Below are 23,360 nucleotides of genomic sequence, written 5' to 3' on the forward strand. Positions count from 1 at the left end.
TTTACTGTACCACATGATCTTTACTTAAAATTCAGTGGTCAGTACATTCACAATGCTGTGCAACTGCCACCATCAATTCCAGAACATTTATCATTAAAACAAACAAAAAAAACCCGTGCTTCCCAATTCCCTCATCCCTTGATAATCACTAGTTTACTTTCTATCTCTATGGACTGCCTATTCTGGACATTTCGTATAAATGGAATCCTAGAATATGACCTTTTGTCTGGCTTCTTTCACTTAATGTAGGTTTTCAGGGTACCTCCATATTGTGGTGCATCAGTACTTAATTTCTTTTTATGGCTGAGTAATATTCCACTGTATGGATTTATCCCACTGTTTATCCATTAACTGATGGACATTTACGTTTCCATTTTTTGGTTTTTAATGAATAACGATGCTGTGGACATTCACATACAAGTTGTGTGTACACGTTTTCAATTCTTCTGGGTATATACCTAGGAATGGCAGGTGATACGCTAACTCTAATTTTTTAACCAAATGTCAAATTGTTTTTATCACAGCAGCTGTACCATTTTACATTCCAACCAGGAATGTATTAGGAGCTTTCCAATTTCTTCACATCCTCACCAATACTGTTCTCTTTATTATTATAGACATTTTCATGGTTGTGAAGTAGTAGTATCTTACTATAGTTTTTATTTGCATTTCCCTAATGATTAGTAATGGTGAGCATCTGCACATATGCTCATTGGCCATTTGTAGATCTTTGGACAAATGTCTATTCAAATCCTTTGCCCATTTTTTTTTTAATTTTTTTAACGTTTATTTATTATTGAAAGACAGAGTCAGAGCATGAGCAGGGGAGAGGCAGAGAGAGAGGGAGACACAGAATATGAAGCAGGCTCTAGGCTCCGAGCTGTCAGCACAGAGCCCGACACGGGGCTCAAACCCACAAACCGCGAGATCATGACCTGAGCCGAAGTCAGACGTTTAACTGACTGAGCCACCCAGGCATCCCCCCTTTGCCCATTTTTCAATTATGTTATTGTTGAGTTGTAGGAGTTCTTTATATACATTCTGGGTACTAGACCTTTATCAGATATAGGATTTGCAACTATTCTACAGAATATAGTATTCTATACTATAAATTATTCTCACATTCTGTAGACTGTCTTTTCATTTTCTTCATTACTGTCCTTACATACAAGTTTTTCATTTTGATGAAGTCTGATTTATTGATTTCTTCCGTTGCTTAGGCTTTCAGTGTCATATTCAACTGCTGCCAGGGGCACCTGGGTGTCTCAGTTGGTTAAACGTCTGACTTTGGCTCAGGTCATGACCTCATGGTTTGTGAGTTCAAGCCCTGCATCAGGCTCTGTGCTGACAGCTCAAAGCCTGGAGCCTGCTTCAGATTCTGTGTCTCCCTCTCTGCCCCTCCTCCACTCATGCACGCTCGCTGTCTCAAAATAAATAACAAAAACATTAAAATTTAAACTATTGCCTAATCCAAGGTCACAAAGATTGACAGCTATACTTAGTTCTAAGAATTTTATACTTTTAGCGTTTATATTTAGGTACCATTTTCAGTTAATTTTTGTAAATGGTTTGAGGTAGTAGTCCAAATTCATTCTTCTGCATGTGGATACCCAGTTGTTCCAGCACCATCTGTTGGAAAGACTATTCTTTCTCTCTCAAATGGCCTTGTTATCCTCGTTGAAAATCAATCGGCCCTAGATAAATGGGTTCATTTAAGGACTCTCAATTCTATTCCATTGTGCAAATATACTTTTGGTTTATGATTAAAAGATTTTAAATTGTATCCCCATGAGTAAAAATGAACTAGGTTGGTTTAATAAGCCCATAGTATCCTGAGTTATATTTATTACTAAGCTTCAGCAAAAAGGTTCAGGGTTCCCTTTTGGTTTGTTCTGGCATTTAGAAGTTGAGGTGATGGGAAGGATATTTATAGCATAACCCAGGTCATTTCAGAAGTATTTTTTAATGTCTACAACACATCTTTAAAATGCTTAGTATCTATATACAGCATACTTGCAATTAGGAATAAAATATTTTAGCTCCAATATGAAGATAGGATACATCAAGAAAATAATTTATGTTAATAAGGAACAGCTGATACTGAGTCACATCTATATTTTTATATTAATAGCAAGGCCCTTCTATGTAAGCAGATGTTTATGCTTAAGCATTATATGATAGCATTTCAAAATGACCTTAAATCTGAAGGAAATTATCAAAAAGAAGATGGTGAAACAGGAATCAATATGACAAAATAACATTTACTAAGCAACAAAATGTTTTCAAAGGAGTTTCCCAACAAATTTAGAGGATTCATATACATGGGAAAATCAGAAGCACAATTCTTCCTACTAGACTTGAAACTGTTTTTTCCTCTCAAAAATTAGGGTAGTATCCTCTTTCAACTGCTTTTCCCTACTGAGCTTAGTCGACTCCTGTGCAAAGAGGCAGCACATGGTATTTGCTGAATAAATGCCCCAAATGGACAACTCGTTCCAGTCAGCCAAGGGGAAAATGCCTGCCTCTGCTTGCAGCAAAGACCAGATGGAACACAGGATCCTTTTAGCTGCCCTTTCAACCTATTTATAACACTTAGAATATCTCTATGTAAGGATGTTCTTAAGCAGTTACACAAACACATGATTTGATTCTCTCATTCGTAGTCAAATTGTGGGCTGAGAAACTTCATTTGGCAAGGAATAATTTAGTCCATTTTCCGACAATGAAAAGAATTTCCAGAAAGGATAGTGATGGCCTGAGCCATGTTCCAAAAATGGTAGAGTCCAAGACTATATTCTAAAAACAGGGTTCTCTGATTTTAAGCTTTATGAAAATCCTTGCTTAGGTTGTCTTTCTTAATTCAGTCATTCAGTAAAAAAAAAAAAAAAAAAAATCCATTGAACATTGTGTCAGGTACTATTCTGGGCACCACAGTTACAGCAGCAGACAAAACAAAAATCCTGGCCCTCCTACAGGGCTTGTAATATTAACAGCACAATTAAACTGCACATGAAAATTACTAAATAGTGCAAATCAGTAAAAATCAAAATGTTGGAATATAAGCATACTACAAATAACAGTTACTTGCCAATCACGCGAAGACTCTATTCACATTCAGAGAACTTACTCTTATGAACACTTATCCATTATAAAACTGAATATAAAATTACTCCAAATAAAGGCTGAAATTCATATTGTCTACCATAATACAAGACATCTTTGTACAAGAGAAAAGCGATATATTTCCCACTCCAAGTAACAAAGGAAAATCTGTTTTTCTGTTTTTTAATCGGTTTTTAATTTAAAATGAATCATATTGCATAAAATTGCATACATTTCTATTGTGTCATGTGTTTATACCATACTTAAGTATACTGTTAGCTAATATTTCTAGAAGTGAGGGGGAAAGAAAGAGGGAAGGTCTTTAAATATAACATGTCATGATTTTGTCACTTTACATACATGTGGTTACTTGAAATCACAGGAGATGATTCAGTGAGCACCTGCACCCATGCAATTGTGTTTGGGAGGCTGGTGAGATATAAAGGGGATTAAAGCACAGAATTCTCCAACCAAGTACAAGTAGCAGAGGCAAATGTGCACAAGGAGCTATATAAAACAAGGCCAGCTGTGATCAGCCCTATAACACAAGTCCAAAGTGCTACAGGAGTAAGGCCTTCCCACTTATTAGTAAGTTCTTTCCATGTCATTCCATTTAATCGTCTCCACCAATCTTTGCTTTACAGCAAAGCTACCAAGCATCAAAGAAGTTAAACTTGCTCAAGGCCACAGAATAATTAAAATGTGAACCCACGCACTTTCTACCATGCCATGAGGCCTTCCAATAAATGGGAGAATAAATCCAACTGGAGGACTCTGGTGAGTCTTTTCAGATGATGGGGACTCAATGAACTGGAGTCATAGGAGCAAAACTGGAGCAAAGATAGCATAATTCTAGGCAAAGGAAACAACTTGTAAAAGAGCGATAAACTGGGAAAGAGCAATGCACGTTCAGAAACTGGCCACCAGAAATATATGGCTACAACACAGGATGTAGAGCAGGATGTTGGTACAGACTGCAGAGCTGGGAGGCAGTGTAGCAGTGGTGTTGGGGCACAGGCTCTGGCACCAAAATATACCTGAACTGAATCCTGAATCTGGACTTCAAAAAATCTGGACGAGCAGTTATGTTACCTTGGCAAGTTATTTAATCTCACTGAGGATCAGTTTCCTCAGCTGTAAAACAAAGCAACACCATCTACCTCACAGGGTTGCTATGAGGATTCAGTGAGATCAACATGTGACCGTGTGCCTGGCCAATCATTCCAGACAAGGACACCACAAGAAAATTACAGGTCACTATCTCTGATGAACACAGATGTAAAACCTCAATAAAATATTAGCAAACCAAATTCAACAATACATTAAAGCAATCACACACCATAATCAAGTCGGACTTATATCAGGGATGCAAGGATGGCTCAACATCCACAAATCAATGTGACATAGTACATTAACAAAATGAAAGATAAAACCTGTATGATCATCACAGTAGATGAAGAAAAGGCATTTGACAAAATGCAGCATCCATTTATGATAAAAACCCTCAACAAAGGTGGGTATAAAGGAAATGTACCTCAACATAATAAAGGTCATAAAGGACAAGCTGATAACATCATACTCAACAATGAAAAGCTGAAAGCTTTTCCTCTGACATCAGGAACAAGACAAGGATGCCCACACTTCCCACTTTAATGTTACTGGAAATCCTTGCCGGAGCAATTAGGCAAGAAAAAGGAAATAAAGGCATCCAAATTGGAAAGGAAGAAATAAAGCTGTCACTCTCTGCAGATGATATATTATATATAGGAAACCCTAAAGACTTTACTAATAAACCGTTAGAAATAAATTCAGTAAAGCTGCAACACATACAAAACATACAAGAATCTATTGTGTTCCTATACACATATAATTAACTGTCAGAAAGATATCAAGGGAACAATCCCACTTACAACTGCATCAAAAGGAATAAAATACCTAGGGATAAATTTAACCAAGGAGGTGAAAGACCTGTGTATTGAAAATAGAAAAAATGAAAGAAACTAAAGACACAAATCAATGGAAAGCCATTCTATTCTAGTGGATTGAAGGAATATTGTTAAAATGCCCATACTACTCAAAACAAGCTATAGATGCAATGCAATCCCTATCAAAATTCCACAAAATACATTTTCCACAAAAATACAAATAATCCTAAAATCTGTATGGCTATTTAGGGTCTTTTGTGGTTTCAAAGAAAATTTGAGACAAAAGAACAAAACTGGAGGCATCATGCTCTCTTATTTCAAATTACATTACAAAGCCACAGTAACCAAACAGTATGGTATTGGCATAAAAATGAACATATGGATCGATAGAACAGAGAAACCAGGAATATACCCATGCATATGTGGTCAATTTATGACAACGAAAGATGGTCTCTTCAATAGTGTTGGAAAAACTGGAGAGCCCCAAGCAGAAGAATGAAACTGTACCACTATCTTACACCATACACAAAAATAAATTCAAGACGATTAAACCCTTGAATACCTGAAACCATAAAAGCCCTAGAAGAAAACATAGGTGGTAAGCTCCTTGACATCTGTCTTGGTGATGATTTTTTGGATTGGACACCCAAAGCAATGACAACAAAAGCAAAATAAACAAGTGGGTCTATATCAAACCAAAAAGCTTCTGCACAGCAAAGGAAACCATCAATAAAATGAAAAAGCAACCTACTGGAAGGGAGAGAATATTTGTATATCCTGTATCTGATAAGGGGTTAAGATACAAAACAAAGAACCTGGACAACTCAAAAGCAAAACAATCCAATTTAAAAAAAAATGGAAAAATATACCACGCCCATGATTGAAAGAATACTATTATTTAAAATGTCCATACTACCCAAAGCGATCTACAGGTTCAATGCAATGCAATCCCCAGGCAAACACTAATAGCATTTTTCACAGAACCACAACAAATTATCCTAAAATCCGTATGGAACCACAAATGACCCTGAATAGCCAAAGCTGAATAGCCAATCTGAGAAAGAACAAAGCTGGAGGTATCACAATTCCAGATTTCAAACCATACTACTAAGCCACAGTAATCAAAACAGTATGGTACTGACACAACAATAGACACACAGATCAACAGAACAGGACAGAGCCCTGAAATAAATGTATGTTTATACGGCCAATTAGTCTATGACAAAGGATGCAATGGGGGAGGGGGGTGACACTCCTTAAATAAATGGAGTTAGGAAAACTGGACATTTACATGCAAAAGAATGAAACTGGACCACTTTACACCACAAACAAAAATAAACTCAAAATGGAGTAAAGACCTAAACGTGAGACCTGAAACCATAAAACATAAAACACCTTAAAAAACAAAACAAAACAAAAGAATAACCAGGGGTGCCTGGGTGGTTCAGTTGGTTAAGCACTCAACTTTGGCTCAGGTCATGGTCTTGTGGGGAGTCTGAGCCCCATGTTTGGCTGTGTGCTGACAGCTCAGAGCCTGGGGCCTGCTTCAGATTCTGTGTCTCCCTGTCTCTTCCCCTCCCCGCCTCGTGCTCGCGCTCTCTCTCTCTCTCTCTCTCTCTCTCTCTCTCAAACACAAAACCTTAGCAACATATTTTTGAATAGGTCTCCTCAGGCAAGGGAAACAAAAGCAAAATAAACTATTGTAACTACACTAAAATAAAAAGCTTTTGCACAGTAAAAGAAACCATCAACAAAACAGTAAGGCAACCTACTAAATAAGAGAAGATATCTGCAAATGATCTGTCCCATAAGGGGTTAATGTCCAAACTATATAAAGAATTGATATAACTCAACACCAGAAAAAACACAATCTGATCAAAAAATGGGCAGAGATTCACTACAACGTGGATGGAACTGGAGGGTATTATGCCAAGTAAAATAAGAGAAACACAAATATTATAGGTTTTCACTCATATGTGGAATTTGAGAAACTTAACAGAAGACCATGGGGAATGGGAAGGGGAAAAAATAGCTTCAAACAGCGAGGGAGGCAAACTATAAGAGACTCTTAAACAGAACAAACTGAAGGTAATGGGGGATGAACAGAGAAGAGGGGAAAATGGGTTATGGACATCGAGGAGGGCACTTGTTGGGACGAGCACTGGGTGTTGTATGTAAGCGATGAATCATGGGAATCTACTCCCGGAAGCCAAGAGCACACTGTATACTATACACGGATGTTAGCCAACTTGACAATAAATGATTTAAAAAAAAAAAAAAAAAAAAAGGGCAGCTGACCTGGATAGACATTTTTCCAGAGAAGACCTACAAGATGGCCAAAAGACACACAAAAAGGTGTTCAACATAACTAATCATCATGGAAATGCAAATCAAAACCCCCATGAAATATTGCCTCACACCTGTTAGAATGGCAAGTATCAAAAAGACAAGAAATAACAAGCATTGGCAAGGATATGGAGAAAAGGGAACCCTTGTGCACAGCTGATGGGAATGTGAATTGGTGCAGCCACTATGGAAAACAATAGGGAGGTTCCTCAACAAAATTAAAAATAAAATTACCATATGATCCAGCAATTCAACTTCTGGTATTTATCAGAACAAAAATACTAACTCAGAAAGATATATGCACACCCATGTTCATTGCAGCACTATTTACATAGCTAGGACATGGAAACAACGTTAAGTGTCCATCAATAAAAGAGTAAATAAAGAAAATGTATGTACATATGCACAGGAATAGTATTCAGCCATTAAAAAAAAAATCTTGGGCGCCTGGGGCGCTCAATCAGTGAAGCATCCGACTCTTGGTCTCAGGGTCAGGAGTTCAAGCCCTGTGTCGGGCTCTGCACTGGGACTGAAGCTTACTTAAAAGAGAGAGGGAGAGAGACAGAGAGAGATCTTGCCATTTCCAACTACATGAGTAGACCCTGTCGGCATTATGCTAAGTGAAACAAATCTGACAAAAAACAAATACCATACGATCTCCCTTACATTTAATAAAAATTAAAAAAAAAAAAAAAAGCCAAGTTCATATACAGAGAATAGAATTTTTTAAATGACATAGTTGGTCATGTGACCATGTACTTAGCCAAGGAGTTAGTCCTGTTCAGCATGTGGAGCAAGTGATACCAAGTAGAGATCACTGAGAATTCATTCTGGTGTTGGCAACATCATCTAATTTACAGATTATTCTATGAAGCCTTCGTTCATCATCACAGGCAAAATACATCCCTTCTTTGTTTGGACAGCTTTATTCAAACATCTACACTATCAAACTCAAGAGTTCTTATTCACATCCAAATTCACTTCCTTGAATTCCTGGCAGTAACATTTGGTTATAATTTCAATCCAATCAGAAACAATGTTTTCTTGGCGCATGTTCTTCAGCCACCCCTGTTTTTCCTGCTCCTTTCCTCTCTTCTCTTGTTAATATCCTTCTATAGATCCTGTGCTTGTTCCTTTCTTCTTACTCTTCACTTTCAAACCAGAAGACTTCTTCTGAAACAGCCATTGCAAAAGGTTCAGAGCAGGGGCAGCAGGGTGGAGGTGAGCAGTCAGCAGTGTTCCAAGTTATTAGGGATTCTCCTCACTTCGCGCTGAAGTTCTTCATTCGTATCTGTTTCAGCCTTTGCTTTCCCTGCAAAAAGTAGGCAGCGCCAGGCTACAGCTCAGTCTCTTTCCTCCACCCTGCTCACTAAGAGGCTTCCTAAACATGAAGGAATATAGACACGCCATCGTTTATCTCTGCTCCTTGATACTCCTCTGTCCAGGAAACATCTGTTTCCACTGTTCCCAAGAGGATTACTGGTGTTGTTGCTGAGGAGTGCTCCCCACTTTGCAGAAACCCTTTTTCTGGAGGCTTCTCACACCCTGATGCATCACTCCGTTTGACTCTTGGTGTGAATTCCTAAGTGTCTTTTAATTTTGTTTTAAGATAGAACTTTATTAAGATCTTTGCTGTTTTGAGTTGATTTCCAAGAGTGAAAGATGACAGACACGTCTTTATTATGCCACTAATAATTTTTAATGTTTTTCTGTAATGTTTTAGAGTTTCCTATTTTTCTAGTGTATTACAATTGCAATGTGATAATACCTGCCTCATCGTATTGCATCAAAAATTAAACTACAATTCCAGGTATGTAACTAAGAAGAAAATGATGTTTGACTTTCAGCAGGAATTCCATATATAATATTAACTTCTTAGGGACACAGAGGCCATAGGTCCACAGAGATATTTTTCAGGAATAATTTTTATAGAATACTTCAGAGGTAGGATAAAAACAAATTGACCATTTCAAGCCTTATAGATTTAATATATGTAGACTGATGAAATAATGAACAAATTTTATTCATTGCTGGTACTGAATAAAAGTGTTAAAATTTTAAAACGAGAAACTTTGTTCTTACCTGGATCTGATTCCGAAGTTGTTCAGCTTCCTGCCTCAACTGTTCCAGTTCACTCATCCTTTAACTTGTTTACCTCAGAAATTAAGAAGTGAAAGCAACTGTCAAAACAAAACAAAAACAGTGACAGAGACTGATTTAGTTGTCCATTTACATATTAATCTACTTTCAGGGGTGCCTGGGTGGCTCAGTTGGTTAAGCTCAGACTCTTGATTTCAGCTCAGGTCATGATCTCAGGGGTTCCTGGGATAGAACTGTTAGCACAGAGCCTCTTGGGATTCTCTCTCTCCCTTTCTCTCTCCCCCTCCCCTGCTAGAGCATGCATACTCTCTCCCAAAATAAATAACTTAAAAAAAAAAAAGGTAATTATAAAAATAAAAATAAAAAGACTAAATTACAGATCATTAGTACTAGAATACAGACCAGTAAGAAGTACTTTACAATACGTCAGAGGGCACCAATAGTTATCCCCACATACATGTCTAATCAGCACCTCAAAGTTCATACTTCAAAGCTGAACCCCACTCTACCCCAGGTCTTCCCTGTCTCCATGAATGAAAGTTCAGTCCTTCCAACTGTTTCAGCCAAAAACCTGGGAGCCATCCTTAACTTCTGTTTCTTTCACACCCTATATGTAATCCATCAGCAAAGCATGCCAGTTCTTCCTTCAGAAAAGAATATTTAGGATCTGACCAACTCTGATTACCTCCACCTTGACTACCTCAGTCTAAGCCACCACCATCTAACTTGGTCTCCTTTCTACTGTGGATGACCACTTCCCAATCTATTCTAAATACAGCAACCAAGTGATCCTTTTTTTCTTTTTTTTTTACATTTATTTATTTTTGAGAGACAGAGCACAAGTGGGGGAGGGGCAGAGATAGGAGACACAGAATCCAAAACAGGCTCCAGGCTCCGAACTGTCAGCACAGAGCCAGATGAGAGGCTCGAACTCACGAACCATGAGATCATGACCTGAGCCGAAGTCAGACGCTTAACTGCCTGAGCCACCCAGGTGCCCCCCAAGTGATCCTTTAAAACACAAGTCTCCCGGGGTGCCTGGGTGGCTCAGCAGGTTAAGCATCCAACTTCGGCTCAGGTTATAATCTCATGGTTTGTGAGTTCAAGCCCCACATCAGGCTCTGAGAGTGCAGAGCCTGCCTGGGATCCTCTTCTCTCTGCCCCTCCCCCATTCTCTCTCAAAACAAACTTTTTAAAAAATCAAAATAAACTTAAAAAAAGAAAAACCCACAAGTCTCTCTTCTGCTTTAAGTCTTATAATGGTTTTTCCATTCCCATTCTGAGGAAAACCTAACTCTCTACCTTAACCTACAAAGCTCTAGACAACCTCTCACACACATCCCTCTGACCTTATCAATCACACCATCCCCTCACTCTGCTCCAGCCACTCTGAAGATTTCTTGACGTCCTTTGAACACACTAACTAGGATCTGGCCTCAGTGTTTTTTGCTTTTTGTTTAAGTTTGTTTTTGAGGTAGGGGGGTGGAGGGCAGAGAGAGAGGGAGACAGACTATCCAAAGCAGGCTCTGCACTGTAAGGAAAGAGCCTGATGTGGGGCTCCAACTCATGAACCATGAGACCATGATCTGAGCCGACGTCAGACACTTAACCAACTGAGCCACCCAGGGGCCCCAGCCTCAGTGTCTTTATATTTGCTCTTTCCTGGGTCTGAAATGCTCTTATTCCTGGTATTTTCATTGCTTGCTCTTGGATTTTTGTTCAAACGTTACCCCCTCAGAGGGATCTTTACTGACAGCACATATGTACGCGCCTTATCCTATAACATCACTTAACGCTGCCACCCTGCATGTATTTGCTTATTTGTCGTCCATTTCCTCGTGGTAGAATGAAAGCTCCTTTGAGGCAGGAACCTTGTTCGCTTTATTTTTTGTCTACATCCCTAGCACGCAAGACACTCCTCCGGTAAATTAAGTTGAAATAGAAAAAATTTTCCTTTATTTATTAAGCTAAGTATTTAGGATGAATCACAGAACCACAAGGCAAGAATATTACTACCTCAGCACAAAACTAGAAGCTGAAAACTGATAGTATTATTTCTCTACCTGTCCTGTTTTTCTCTTCATATTTTTGTTTTTCTTCTTTCTACAAAATAACTTTTTTCTGTTTCTCCAAGCGCAAGATCCAGTTTGTGTTTCCTCAGGTCAAAATTAGAGCCCCAAAAGACTATCCCAACCCCAAACTCCCATAAGAGAGACTCTCCCATAAGAGAAAATTTGTTTCTGGTGTCTACCCTTCATTCACTTCAACTGTAGTATAAGTATCTGTTTATTTTTCAGGGTTAATTTTCAGTTTATTTTGTCAAACTAACAAAGTAATCTATTGGGATTGACTGGAATAGCATTAAACTGTAAATACATTTGAGAAGAGCTGACATCCTTCTAATATTCCATTTCCAATTTACTTTTGTAATATACTTCTCCATTATCTAAATTTTCAGCAAATTTGGGTAACTTTCTTTGTAAGTCTTAACCATTTCATGACAAAATCCTACTGTTTAATAATTTAGTATGTTCCTCAGAGACTACCAGACTGACTGGATTACAGCCAATCTGGAATATCATTCTGCCTAACTGAAGGTAAGTAGCATTCACAGATTCTTTAAATTCACAACCTTAACTGCCCGTGCTGGATCATACCGAAGATATCACTGGCCCCCAAATCCTAAAAACTCTGGTTCTGATGCTTCTTCATTTCCTGAGTTCCAGAAACTCCTAAGCAAGTAAAATTGGTGTAAATCTTGCTTACTGAGTTGCTAATGTACTCAAAAGGAGTACCAAGGAGCTCTAACAGATCTCATTAGTTACAGGGTATTCAAAGCCACTTTTTACCCACTCACTACTGCCTTTCCACCCAAAGCCACCCACACACAAATGACCCTTTACAGAAGAGCTTATCTCCAACTGTAAACACAAAGAGTTAGGGGTCCCCAGAAAAAGACCAACAGACATAGCTTTCTTAAAAAGTCATTTGAGGCCCCCAGACATCTCAGGAAAGAATGTGAGAACAGCCACTATCAGGCCAGGTGACCCGACCCACATTCTAGAGTTAACTTTGCAAGATCTACACCCCTTTGAGCACTTAGATATCAGTCCAACTGGAGCCAGAGAACTGATAGAAGCAGAGGTCAGCACTACCATTCCTTGTGACTTTGACCTGGACCTAGTTACCTTAAGATGACATTTGCCCCAACTCCATGCTGTATTTCCCATTGCCTAAACCCCTTCATGAATATGTACTCACCCTCAGCTTAAAATGTCCTCAATTTTGTCAGTCAGGGAGACACTGCTTTGGGGAAGAAACAAACAAAGGTATTCTCCTTTACTTATGACAAGTAAAACCCTTCCTTTTCCTGTTCTTTGGTTGTGTGTTTTGGCTCAACATTCATCAAGAGGCAAATCCAGTTTCAGGTAACAAGGCTAGTAGCATGTGGCAAGGGCTACTCAGAACACACTATGGTATGTACCAAATGAATGAGATTTTCTAGCCTGGGTGTCCAAAAGGATGGAGGTACCATGAACAGGAATGACAAAAAGCAGTTCCCTCATCACCACCACTCTGTGGATGGGTTACTTTTGGGAGAGGCCATGGTCCCTGGACGTCCCTACACATTTCTCCTGGGTGAGCCAAAATGTAAGGCCCTAGTCACTTTCAATTGGGCCATTTCTCAGGGATGTATTCGGGGCGAGCAACCTTGAGGGATGACACAATGTCTCCTCAACCCCAAGACACAGCAGGCTTGCTTCCACCTAACTGTAAAATCAGTCAATTCCGCAAGCTCAGTGTTTCTGGGCTGTGACACAAACCCCACTCACTGTATGTGTGGCATCCATCTACCCCCACCTGTGTTAACCTCATAGAAACTGAAGAGCATGGGGAAATTAACACAAACCAACACCAGGATATGCTACTTGCTGTGCTGTGAGTAAGGTGGTCCTTGGTCTCTGACCAAGGAGTCTCTGTGGTCAGCTAGCATCCATGAAACAGGAATAGGCTAACTGACCGTCCTGCAAGTACTTAAAATCCCAGACACTTTCAAGTCCTTGACTCCTCGAAGGAGAAGTTCATAAGAGAGATAAGGAGTCCAGTGTGAAACACAGTGAGTTTGTGGTACCTCTTGAGATATATTGACATATAATATTATGTAGTTACTGTAGAAGTTTTAAAGAATGTGATTTCTACATTGCAATATGATTACCAAGGAGTTAACTACCCTATCACACAATTACCATCTTTTCTTTGTAAAGACAACATGTGAGATCGAGACTCTTAGCAACTTTGAAGTATATGACACAGTGCAGTTGACTGTAGTCACTAGGCTGTGCATTAGACCCCCAGAGCTTATTCATCTGCTACTTGCAAACTGCATTTTCCTCCTTATACGGATTAGGTTCCAGATCCAGCATTGATCAACAATCTTGCTAGCACCCTAGTTTCCCCACCCTTTTATTCTGTCATACTCAACAGACAAAAATCACAACCTTCATAAACCCAACTACCTACTTTCTTTCAGCCAGTACTGAAGTGGCCAAACATTGATCGAAAAAGTCAAACGGCATATTAGTGACACTACAAATTCATTTTACCCATCTCAAATGGGCCCTCAAAACCACCCAACAGCCTATGCAGCTTTTTATCACTTCCACTCTTACTATCAACTATTTCAGTTCCTTTGAACTCTTTAAGCTTTTGACCTTTCATACCCCCTCTTGCAGATGACTGCCTTCTACATCACAGAGAAAGCAGAAGCCATCAGACATGAACTCTTTCAATTTTCTACTACTAAATATATAAAACCACACGAACATAACTGACTCATCACATTCTCTTTCCCCTCTATTAAGACAGAGCAATTGACTTTTCGGTCATTTGGTCCAATTCTTCCACCTATGATTTAAATCCTATCTATCATCTTTTCAGTAATGTTACACTTCTGATGATCTCTTCTAGAATATTCATGCTCTCATTTTTCCTCCGTTGTCTTAGTCTTTTAGGATGATTTTTAAACACAGAAAAAGGTAAAGATATTAGTTATAATGGACACCCATAATACCCACCACGTGATTTACAAGTTGCTAATATTGTTATATTTACCTTATTTTTGCTGAAGTAGTACAAACATCAAGACATTTCACTCTGAAATACGTCAGCATATATCTCCAAAAATATTAGGACAGTTTTCTATTTAACCATAATAACTTTAATCAATCTACCAAAATTAATAGTAATTAATTAGGAGCTAATATCTAGTCCTTTCAAATCTCCCCAATTATTCCACCACTATCTTACATCTGATTTATTCAAAACAGGATCCAACTAAGGACTATGTAGTACATTTGGCTACGTCTCAAGTCTCTCCCATCTAAAAGTATCCACCACCTGCTTTCTTTTTTTCCCCTAGAATACTTACTGGAGTGACTCACATTCTGTTTACTTCCTTATGTTATTGTGTAACTTGTTTCTCTATCCTCTATCCTGCCAATCGACTGGAAGTTAGAGCTACATGCTAGATGATACTCAAGTTCAATGTGTCTGGCAGGAATACTTCCAGGTAACACTGCAGACTTCATATTATATCAGAATGAACTTAATGAAAGCTAAGATTAGTCAGTATATTTAGGCGTTAACAGCTTAGTTTATTGTAAAGTTGTAATTCCTCACTTTTACCTAGCAAACTGCCACCTGTGGGTAACCTTTCACTTTCAATTGGATCCTTTCTATCAGGGTTAAACATGCCCAAGTCTCTCCCTTAAAAAAAGGGGGGGGGAGGGAGGGAGGAGAGAAAGACAAAACACCTTGATTGACATTTCACTATCACTCATACTCCTCTTCCTGTCCTTCATTATGAACTCTCAAAGAGAGCTGCCTATACATAACCCCATTTCTTCACAGGAAATATAAATTCTCCAGCCTCACTCATGCCCAGCCAACTTCAGGTAAGATTAAGCAGTCATCATGGAAAAGGCAGGGGCAGTTATAAGGCAAGGGACTGTGTTGGAAAGGTTTCTAAGAGGCAAAATCAGAGTCCTTGTGATGTTTGTACCAAATGAAAGCTAGCAGAATATGCCACCCCAAATATGGCCTAAGGATGTGGCATAGGATTATTCTCAGAAACAGCAAACTAAGGAGAAACTGAAAACAAAAGAGAAGTCACCCCTCTGAAATGGAAATGTACATTTATAAAGAAAATTTCCATTTGTAAGGGTGTCTCCCTCTCCTACTAGGAAGAAAAAGAGGACTCTATCACCAGAAAATCTTAACCAACGGAGAACATACCAGCTTAAATCTGCACAACAAATCTTACCCTTGTTTACCCTTGCTTTTCCTGATAACCTCCAGGATTCGGCCCCTCCCCATCCACTCCACCGGTACTCTTGGTACACTTTCTTTGGTCGTTAGCTGAAGATGGTATTTAAGCTGGTGCCTTGGGCTATCTAAGGGAGTTTTTCCCTGGGAATCTCCCTCGTATACCAGAGAAATACGTGTTCACAAACTTGTTTTTCTCATTTATCTTTTACTGCAGGGGGTCTCGGTCAAGAACTCAGAAGGGTAAAGGGAAAATTATTCTTCCTCCCCTACAGAGAAGACCATAAATTTTTTCTGGATGCCTAAAAAGAAATGTTCAAGTTGCCTTCCCCCCTCTTGCACATCTGCTGCTAAAAGGAGGAACTAATTTTTCACTCTTTGTTTTTTTTAACATTTTTATTTATTTTTGAGAGAGAGAGACAGAGACAGACACAGAGACAGTGCGAGCGGGGGAGGGGCAGGCTTGAACCCACCACCTGAGCCGAAGTGGGACGCCTAACCACTGAGCCACCCAGGTGCCCCATAATTTTTCACTCTTTAAAGCCAACTTATTAGTTCTGTCACTAAGGAGAAAGGATTATTTTGATTACACAAGCTTTCTGTTGATCTTTTCTTCTCACATGACAATTGCTGGATTCCTGAGAATACCAATAAAGGGAAGATCTAGCATAAACTAGATTATAAACTACTTCCATACAAGCCTAGAGGCTGACTGGGGTTAAAAATGAATCAATAAGACACCCCCAAATCCTACTACATTATGTTTTGAAAGGCTAAAGGACAACCTAAGTGGTCGGTCTGTGTATTGATTATGGCTATAAAAGTTCTGAATTCTTGAGAACAATACTGTTGCATCAGGTACAATTTAGTAAGTAGCTCCCTCAAACTATAGATCTAAAGCCAAGTAAGTCTTCAAGGGCACATATTTGACTATAACAACAGTCATCCAACCACTTGCTGGCACTCCTGCAGTTACTTTACAGCCACAGTTAATAACAAATCAAGGAAATGGCAAAATTTTTTTTTTAATTGTGAATTCAACCTGAGGGTTGGGGGAAGGGGATATGAAAAGTAATGGCAGAGGAAAGAAAACCAGTAAAATAAAACAGTCACACACCACTAAAATTCTCCACTGGGATGGCCAGGCCAACTGCCACATAAATTAACTCCAAATCTTCCTTAAAGTTTAAAGTAATCAAGAATCCAACCTGAGAAGTAAACCAAAACATACTCTTTCACTGATCAGACCTTACATGAATTAATGACCAAAAAATGGAAGTGATTATAGACAGAAATTAAGGTTTTCATCTACGCTGGTCATGTGCCTAACAGAAAACCGAGTAGGACTTCTGAGGACTCAGATGTAGTGAACAGCTCCAAAGCTGAAGGCAGAGACAACAATTATGCTACATTTTCTTTTTGGAGATAGAGTAGGGGAGAGGTAGAGAGAGAGAGACAGACAGACTCCGCAGTGTCACCACAGAGCCAGAGCCCGATGTGAGGCTCAGACTCACGAACTGAACCGTGAGATCACGACGTGAGCCAAAGTCTGACGCGTAACCGACTAAGCCACCCAGGCGCCTCTATGCTGTTTTTTAAAGCTTCTAACATATGAGAGCAGAATCAACCTCAAGGCTTACTGAATAGCCCAACGGTCTGCGGCACACCACCACTACCCACAACACAACTGTTGACCATAATTCTTACAATGATCCATGCATACAAGAAGGCTGAGAAGAGGAGAAAAGGTCAGCTAGAAGGGTTAGCATCTTCTGTTGTGTAAGGACAGTGTATTCATGATGAGAAGAGTTTCTCGTCTACGGAGGAGGGGGGCAGGAGGAGAGGGGGAACCAAGCCACAGATAGGGAAAAGATAATTACAAGCTAAAATTAAGATAAAGGATTAGCATCTGGAGTTTAAAGGCAATTCTCCAAACTAAGAACAAAAGATCAATGATCCAATTGAAAAATGTACAAAGATACGAATCAGCAAATCACAACAGGAAAAACTGTGGAAGCCAATATACAAATGAAAAGATATTCAACCTCAGTAATCAGGGCAATGCATATAAAAAACTATTTCGTATCTATCAAATTGATAAAATTTTATCTCAACCCAGAATTGGCAAGGTTGGGGGAAAATGCTAACTCAATTCAGGTGGGAAAACTCTCAGGAAGCAATTTGGCCAATATCTAGCAAAGGTGATGTCTATCTTTCAATCTGACCATTCCATTTCTGAGGGCACCTGGCTAGCTCAGTTGGTAGAATACGCCACTCCTGATCTGGAGTGGTGAGTTCGAGCCCCACACTGGGTATGGAGTTTACTTAAAGGAAAAAAAAAAAAAAAAAAAAAGATTTAATTCCACTTCTGGGTATAGAAGCCCTAAAAGAAACTCAAGTACATGTGCTCATGTTGCTCAAGAGTTGGGTTCATACAGTACTACTGGTAATAGCAATAAACTAAAACACTAATGCCAACCAACAGGAGAATGGACAATTATAGTGTTTTTATGTTGAATTCTATTGCAATGAAAACAAATGAACTACAGTTGTATACAATATAGATTAATCTGAACAATATCATGGGGGTAGGGGGAAGCAAGTTCCAGAAGACACATGCCAGCATTATACTTTTTATAAAACTCAAAAACTAAAACTAAGAAATACATTGTTTAGGAATGCATACATATGTAATAAAAGTTTTTCAAGGTAATGATAAAACAGTACAAGGGAGAAGCACACAAGTACAGCAGTTACAAGTGATTGTTAATTTTTGAATTCCTGATTTGGGTATTTGCTTTACAGGTATTTATGTTTATCAATAAGCAACCAAATTTAAATATATAAAAGTAAGTCACACATGGATCCACAATAAATATTTTATAGTTAATAGAACTCTTGCACTAATTAAACAAGGAGGCTATTAGACTGAGGTGGTTCTGATACAGTAGAATACTATGTAAGCAAACCAAAACTAAGCCTGTAATTGTCAAGGTTAAGTCAAAACCTAAGGACAACCAATCGCAGCCAACTAGGCCTTCCAAAGAGGGAAACCACAGAAGCTAATCAACTATTCAAATAATTTTCTTGTTTTGCTTCCAGCTCTATAAAAATCTTGCCCTACCACTGCCCAAACTAAATCGATTTTTGCTTTAAAAAAGTCTTAAGGGGCGCCTGGGTGGCACAGTCAGTTGAGCGTCCGACTTCAGCCAGGTCACAATCTCACGGTCCGTGAGTTCAAGCCCCACGTCAGGCTCTGGGCTGATGGCTCGGAGCCTGGAGCCTGTTTCCGATTCTGTGTCTCCCTCTCTCTCTGCCCCTCCCCCGTTCATGCTCTGTCTCTCTCTGTTCCAAAAATAAATAAAAACGTTGAAAAAGAAAAAAAAATTTTAAAAAAGTCTTAAAATATTTAATATGCCTCAGTTTATCTTTTAACATACCTCAAGTCCAATGGCAACCATAGTATAAGTGGAATGACATAAAGACAAAAAGAGGGGCACGTGGCTGGCTCAGTCATAAAAGTGTGTGACTCTTGATCAGGGTCATGAGTTTGAGCCCCATATGGGGCATAGACCTTACCTAATTTTTTTTTTTTTTTTTAAAGCCAAAGATAAACTGAGGCTCAGACAGGTTAAATAACTTGCTTATTAAGATTAGAGGCACCGCTGGGAACTGAATCCAAGCATGGAACCCAGGATCTCAACTACCCTACCACACTGCCTCTTTTCAAAGGGCTTCTCATTAGACTTCTCTGCTGAATATGACTGATGACACTCCCTTTTTATGCACTTTACTACTACGGCTTTCATCACCCCAACTTCCTAGATCCTCCTTATACTTCACTCACTATTGTTTTTCTGTCTTTTTGTGGACTCCTTCCACCCCCATTCACCTTCTTCAATACTTTGGTTTCCCAGGGTCTATGTTTAGCCAACTGGTCAAGAAATTTCCCTCCTGGGAGGAAGGAAAGATAGAGGAATAGGAGATAATCTATGAGCCAACTACATTCCTTCACAAAACAAACAAACAACACAACACAACACAACACACACACACACCAAGAACAAAACACACAAACAAAAAACATCAGAAGGGTAGAATGTAATTCTCAATTTCACCAATGGGGATTTTTTTACGCTAGGTCACACTGGAGCTATTCATTACAATCTCTGAAGTAGTACTGAAACTGCAGACTAAAGCAATTTTAAACTAATAATTCAATCGAAATTAGTTTAATATAAGCACAGTGTCTTTCAGTTACCATAACTTCTTGACCAAGTTCTTTTCAACATGAACAACGGATTCATTTAACACAATTGAAATTATTATATAGTGAAAGCATTGTATGTTGAGAAGAAAGCAGCATATTGGTTATCTTTTTAAAAGTTCAGCTGTGCCAGTTACACATACTCAAAAAATACCAATGAGTCACTGTATCCAAGCCAATTTATTAAATAAATCGAAAAAAATACAGTTGTATAATTCAAACAACCTTCCCTCTCCACTTCTTAAAATGTTCACAGAATTTTTACTAAAGCAAGGCATTATGTAGCCTGTACAATTATATTGCTACACTGGTGAACAACCATCTTCATCTCTATGAGACAAGGAAATAGGAGTATTTTTTAGCTACTAATATTTTTCATACTAAACATGAAAGCTCATAAGGCATGAAAGAATATTTTAAATTGTACTTAAATTTAAGCATAAAAATACTTTTGCTTACTATGTCTATTCGTTAGAAAAATTCAAGGCTGCTATTATAATTCTCTAATGTTCTACTTTTCTCTTTGTAGTCTTTATAATTCCTATACTTTGTAAAGCTAAAAAACAACTACAACAACAAAACCCAACCCTAAGCCCATAATCAATTAGGTAAGGTATTCAAAGCTTTTATGATCATTCTTACCATGGAATTTAAAAACACACTTGCAGGGCACCTGGGTGGCTTAGTTGGGTAAGCGGACCACTCTTGATTTGGCTCAGGTCATGATCTTGTGGTTCATGAGTTCAAGCCCTGCTTCAACCTCTGCATTGACAGTGCGGAGCCCGTTTGGGATTCTGTCTCTCCCTCTCTCTGCCCCTCGCTCTCTCAAAATAAACAACAACAACAACAAAACATACTTGCCTATCCACCCCAAGTATTCCAAATACAGATCTTTCCATGTGGCTTTTACAAGAAGTTAGCCAAAAACCTGGAGCTGCATGGGGCAAATGGATGGATACAACAGAAAAACTGAAGTGAGAGCTAACGTTAGAGCTGCTGAAACTGTAGCACGGGCATCAAGGTTTTGTTTTGCTTTGTTTTTTTGCTAGCAAATTTCTCATCACGATTAAGTGCCCCCAAAGTAAAAAATTCCACCTCTTGAGAACTGAAGGCGGTCTGTTTTGTCTATGTTCCAGAAAATAAGATGCCACTCTTCAGTCTGTTTTCCTTCACCTAACGGTATGTTGTGGCACAGCTCCTTCTTTCACCAAACGTTTACTGAATGCCTATCATGTACAATGAGTACACATGAGTAGGACAGTTCCCCAGTTCACAGTTAAGCAGGAAAAAGACATTTATGCGCATGCTTACATGGGTCCGTAACCCATTACCCTAAGCTGAAGCACCAGGTGTTTCAGATTTGGAAGTTTTCAGATTTTAAAAAGGTGTGTCCATATACTGCATAACATACCAATGGGACTCTGAGGCAGCACCCCAGATAATCAAGGAGTATTTCTGCAACAAAACACACACATTCACGGGGCGCCTGGGTGGCTCTGATGGTTAAGTGTACAACTTCAGCTCAGGTCATGATCTCACAGTTTGTGAGTTTGAGCCCCATGTCTGGCTATGCACTGACAGCTCAGAGCCAGGAGCCTGCTTCAGATTCTGTGTCTCCCTCTCCCTCTCTCTCTGCCCCAACCCGCTCATGCTCTGTCTCTGTCTCTCGCTCTCAAAAAATAAATAAAACATTTTTAAAAATTAAAAAAAAAATAAGCACACTCACAACTAGGGGGGAAAAATAGACTAGCAAGTTTCATGTTCAGGCCATGTTGTGGCACAAAATGAGTCCAACTCACATAAAATTTTGCCACTAAACAATTTATGAAAAAACAAAACAAAGAAACACTGCAGTTTTCAAAGCATTTTGGATCTCCAAATTATGGATAAGAGACTATAGTATATAAGAGGAAGATTACCTGGCACAAAGTTAGGACAACCCCAGAACTGAGGAGTTAGTAGGAGTTAGCCAACCAAGAGATGGCATTTACTGAGCACTATGTGCCATGCACTGTTCAAAACTCTTCATAGTAACTCATTTGAGCACTTCAAATTGACCTCAGTAGGTAGCGGTTAATATCATCCCCATCCTACAGATGAGGAAACTACATGTTATAGAGGTTACGGCGCTTACCCAAGTTCATACAACCTAATAGAGCTTGCTGACTCACTCACATTATACTTACTGTGTGATCCCAGAAATTGCTTAACAGCTCTGAGTCTCGATTTCCTCTTCGGTACAGTGGAGATACCCCATGGGATTGTTTTGGGAATTAAATATACACATTCACAAAATGCCCTTGGATATTTAAGTAAGGGCTAAGTTGCCCAGCAAGGGAAATATACAAAGACACTCTAACCAGAAACACTACTCAGACCCATATCTTTATCTGGATCAACAGATATAACACAAAATACTTGAAACAAAAGAGAAAAATACAATTATTACCAGAAAGAATTTTTGTCATAGGCTCAGCATCTCAGTTATGCTGCAACATAACCACTTTGTTCTCTCCGTAACTCCTTGAGAAGCACTGAAGATTCCTCCCTGGAAACTCTATTCTCTATATAGTCTGCCAGGAGAAAACATTATCCCTATCCCCTACTATATACACCAAGACACTCTAATGAGTGCGGAGGAGAGAAAAAAGCTTCAAGGTGGGAAACAGGGTAAGAGAGAAAACATCCATTCACATGAAGGCCTTTCTCAAACTACACCCACCTTGTGAAGACATCAATTCCTGGCACACCCCAGCACACTGCCTACCCCCACCCTAATGCCTTGATTCTTAGACTGAAGCTGTTAATGTTATATATACCTTTCAGGTGCATGAGGGAAGAAACGTGGTTAATAACCACTAATTAACTAAATAGCCTAAGCCGTGGTTCTCAAAGTGTGGGGACCAGAAGCATCAGCAGCACTGGGGAACTTGCTAGAAACACAAATTTTTAGGTCCTTTCCCACTCTGAGGGTGGAGCTTGGTATTCAGTGCTCGACAAGCACTCCAGGTGTTTCTGGTGCCTCCTAGAGTTTGAGAGCCACAAGTTTAAACTCTTGTTTACCTAGGAAACAAATCTAAAACCATTTGATTGGATGAAAGTTCAAGAATGTGTTTGTTCATGCATTAAGAAGTTCCTAAAAATGCTAAATGGCATTTATACTATCTTCCTGGTCAAACACAACATCTAAATGCTTTAAAAAAATATATTTGTTGGAATACATAATTATAGAAAAAAAATCATTCCCATTCTTATCAGTTTTTTTTTTAATTTTTTTTTTCAACGTTTATTTATTT

General features: G+C 38.9%; 1 protein-coding gene across 1 annotated transcript in view; it reads right to left on the minus strand.

The window, feature by feature from the left end:
- The window catches only part of GNB4 (G protein subunit beta 4), a 29,987-nt gene extending 20,428 nt beyond the window's left edge, over nucleotides 1-9,559 (minus strand). Inside the window, exon 1 of the mRNA XM_040480821.1 lies at nucleotides 9,456-9,559. Within this exon, the coding sequence (XP_040336755.1) occupies nucleotides 9,456-9,512 (57 nt within the window). The 5' untranslated portion in view covers nucleotides 9,513-9,559. The remainder of the gene's footprint in view (nucleotides 1-9,455) is intronic.
- Nucleotides 9,560-23,360: the final 13,801 nt, after the last annotated feature.

This window comes from Herpailurus yagouaroundi, unplaced genomic scaffold (assembly GCF_014898765.1).
Source record: "Herpailurus yagouaroundi ecotype Mexico unplaced genomic scaffold, PumYag 159, whole genome shotgun sequence".
NCBI classification, from domain to species: Eukaryota; Metazoa; Chordata; class Mammalia; order Carnivora; family Felidae; genus Herpailurus; species Herpailurus yagouaroundi.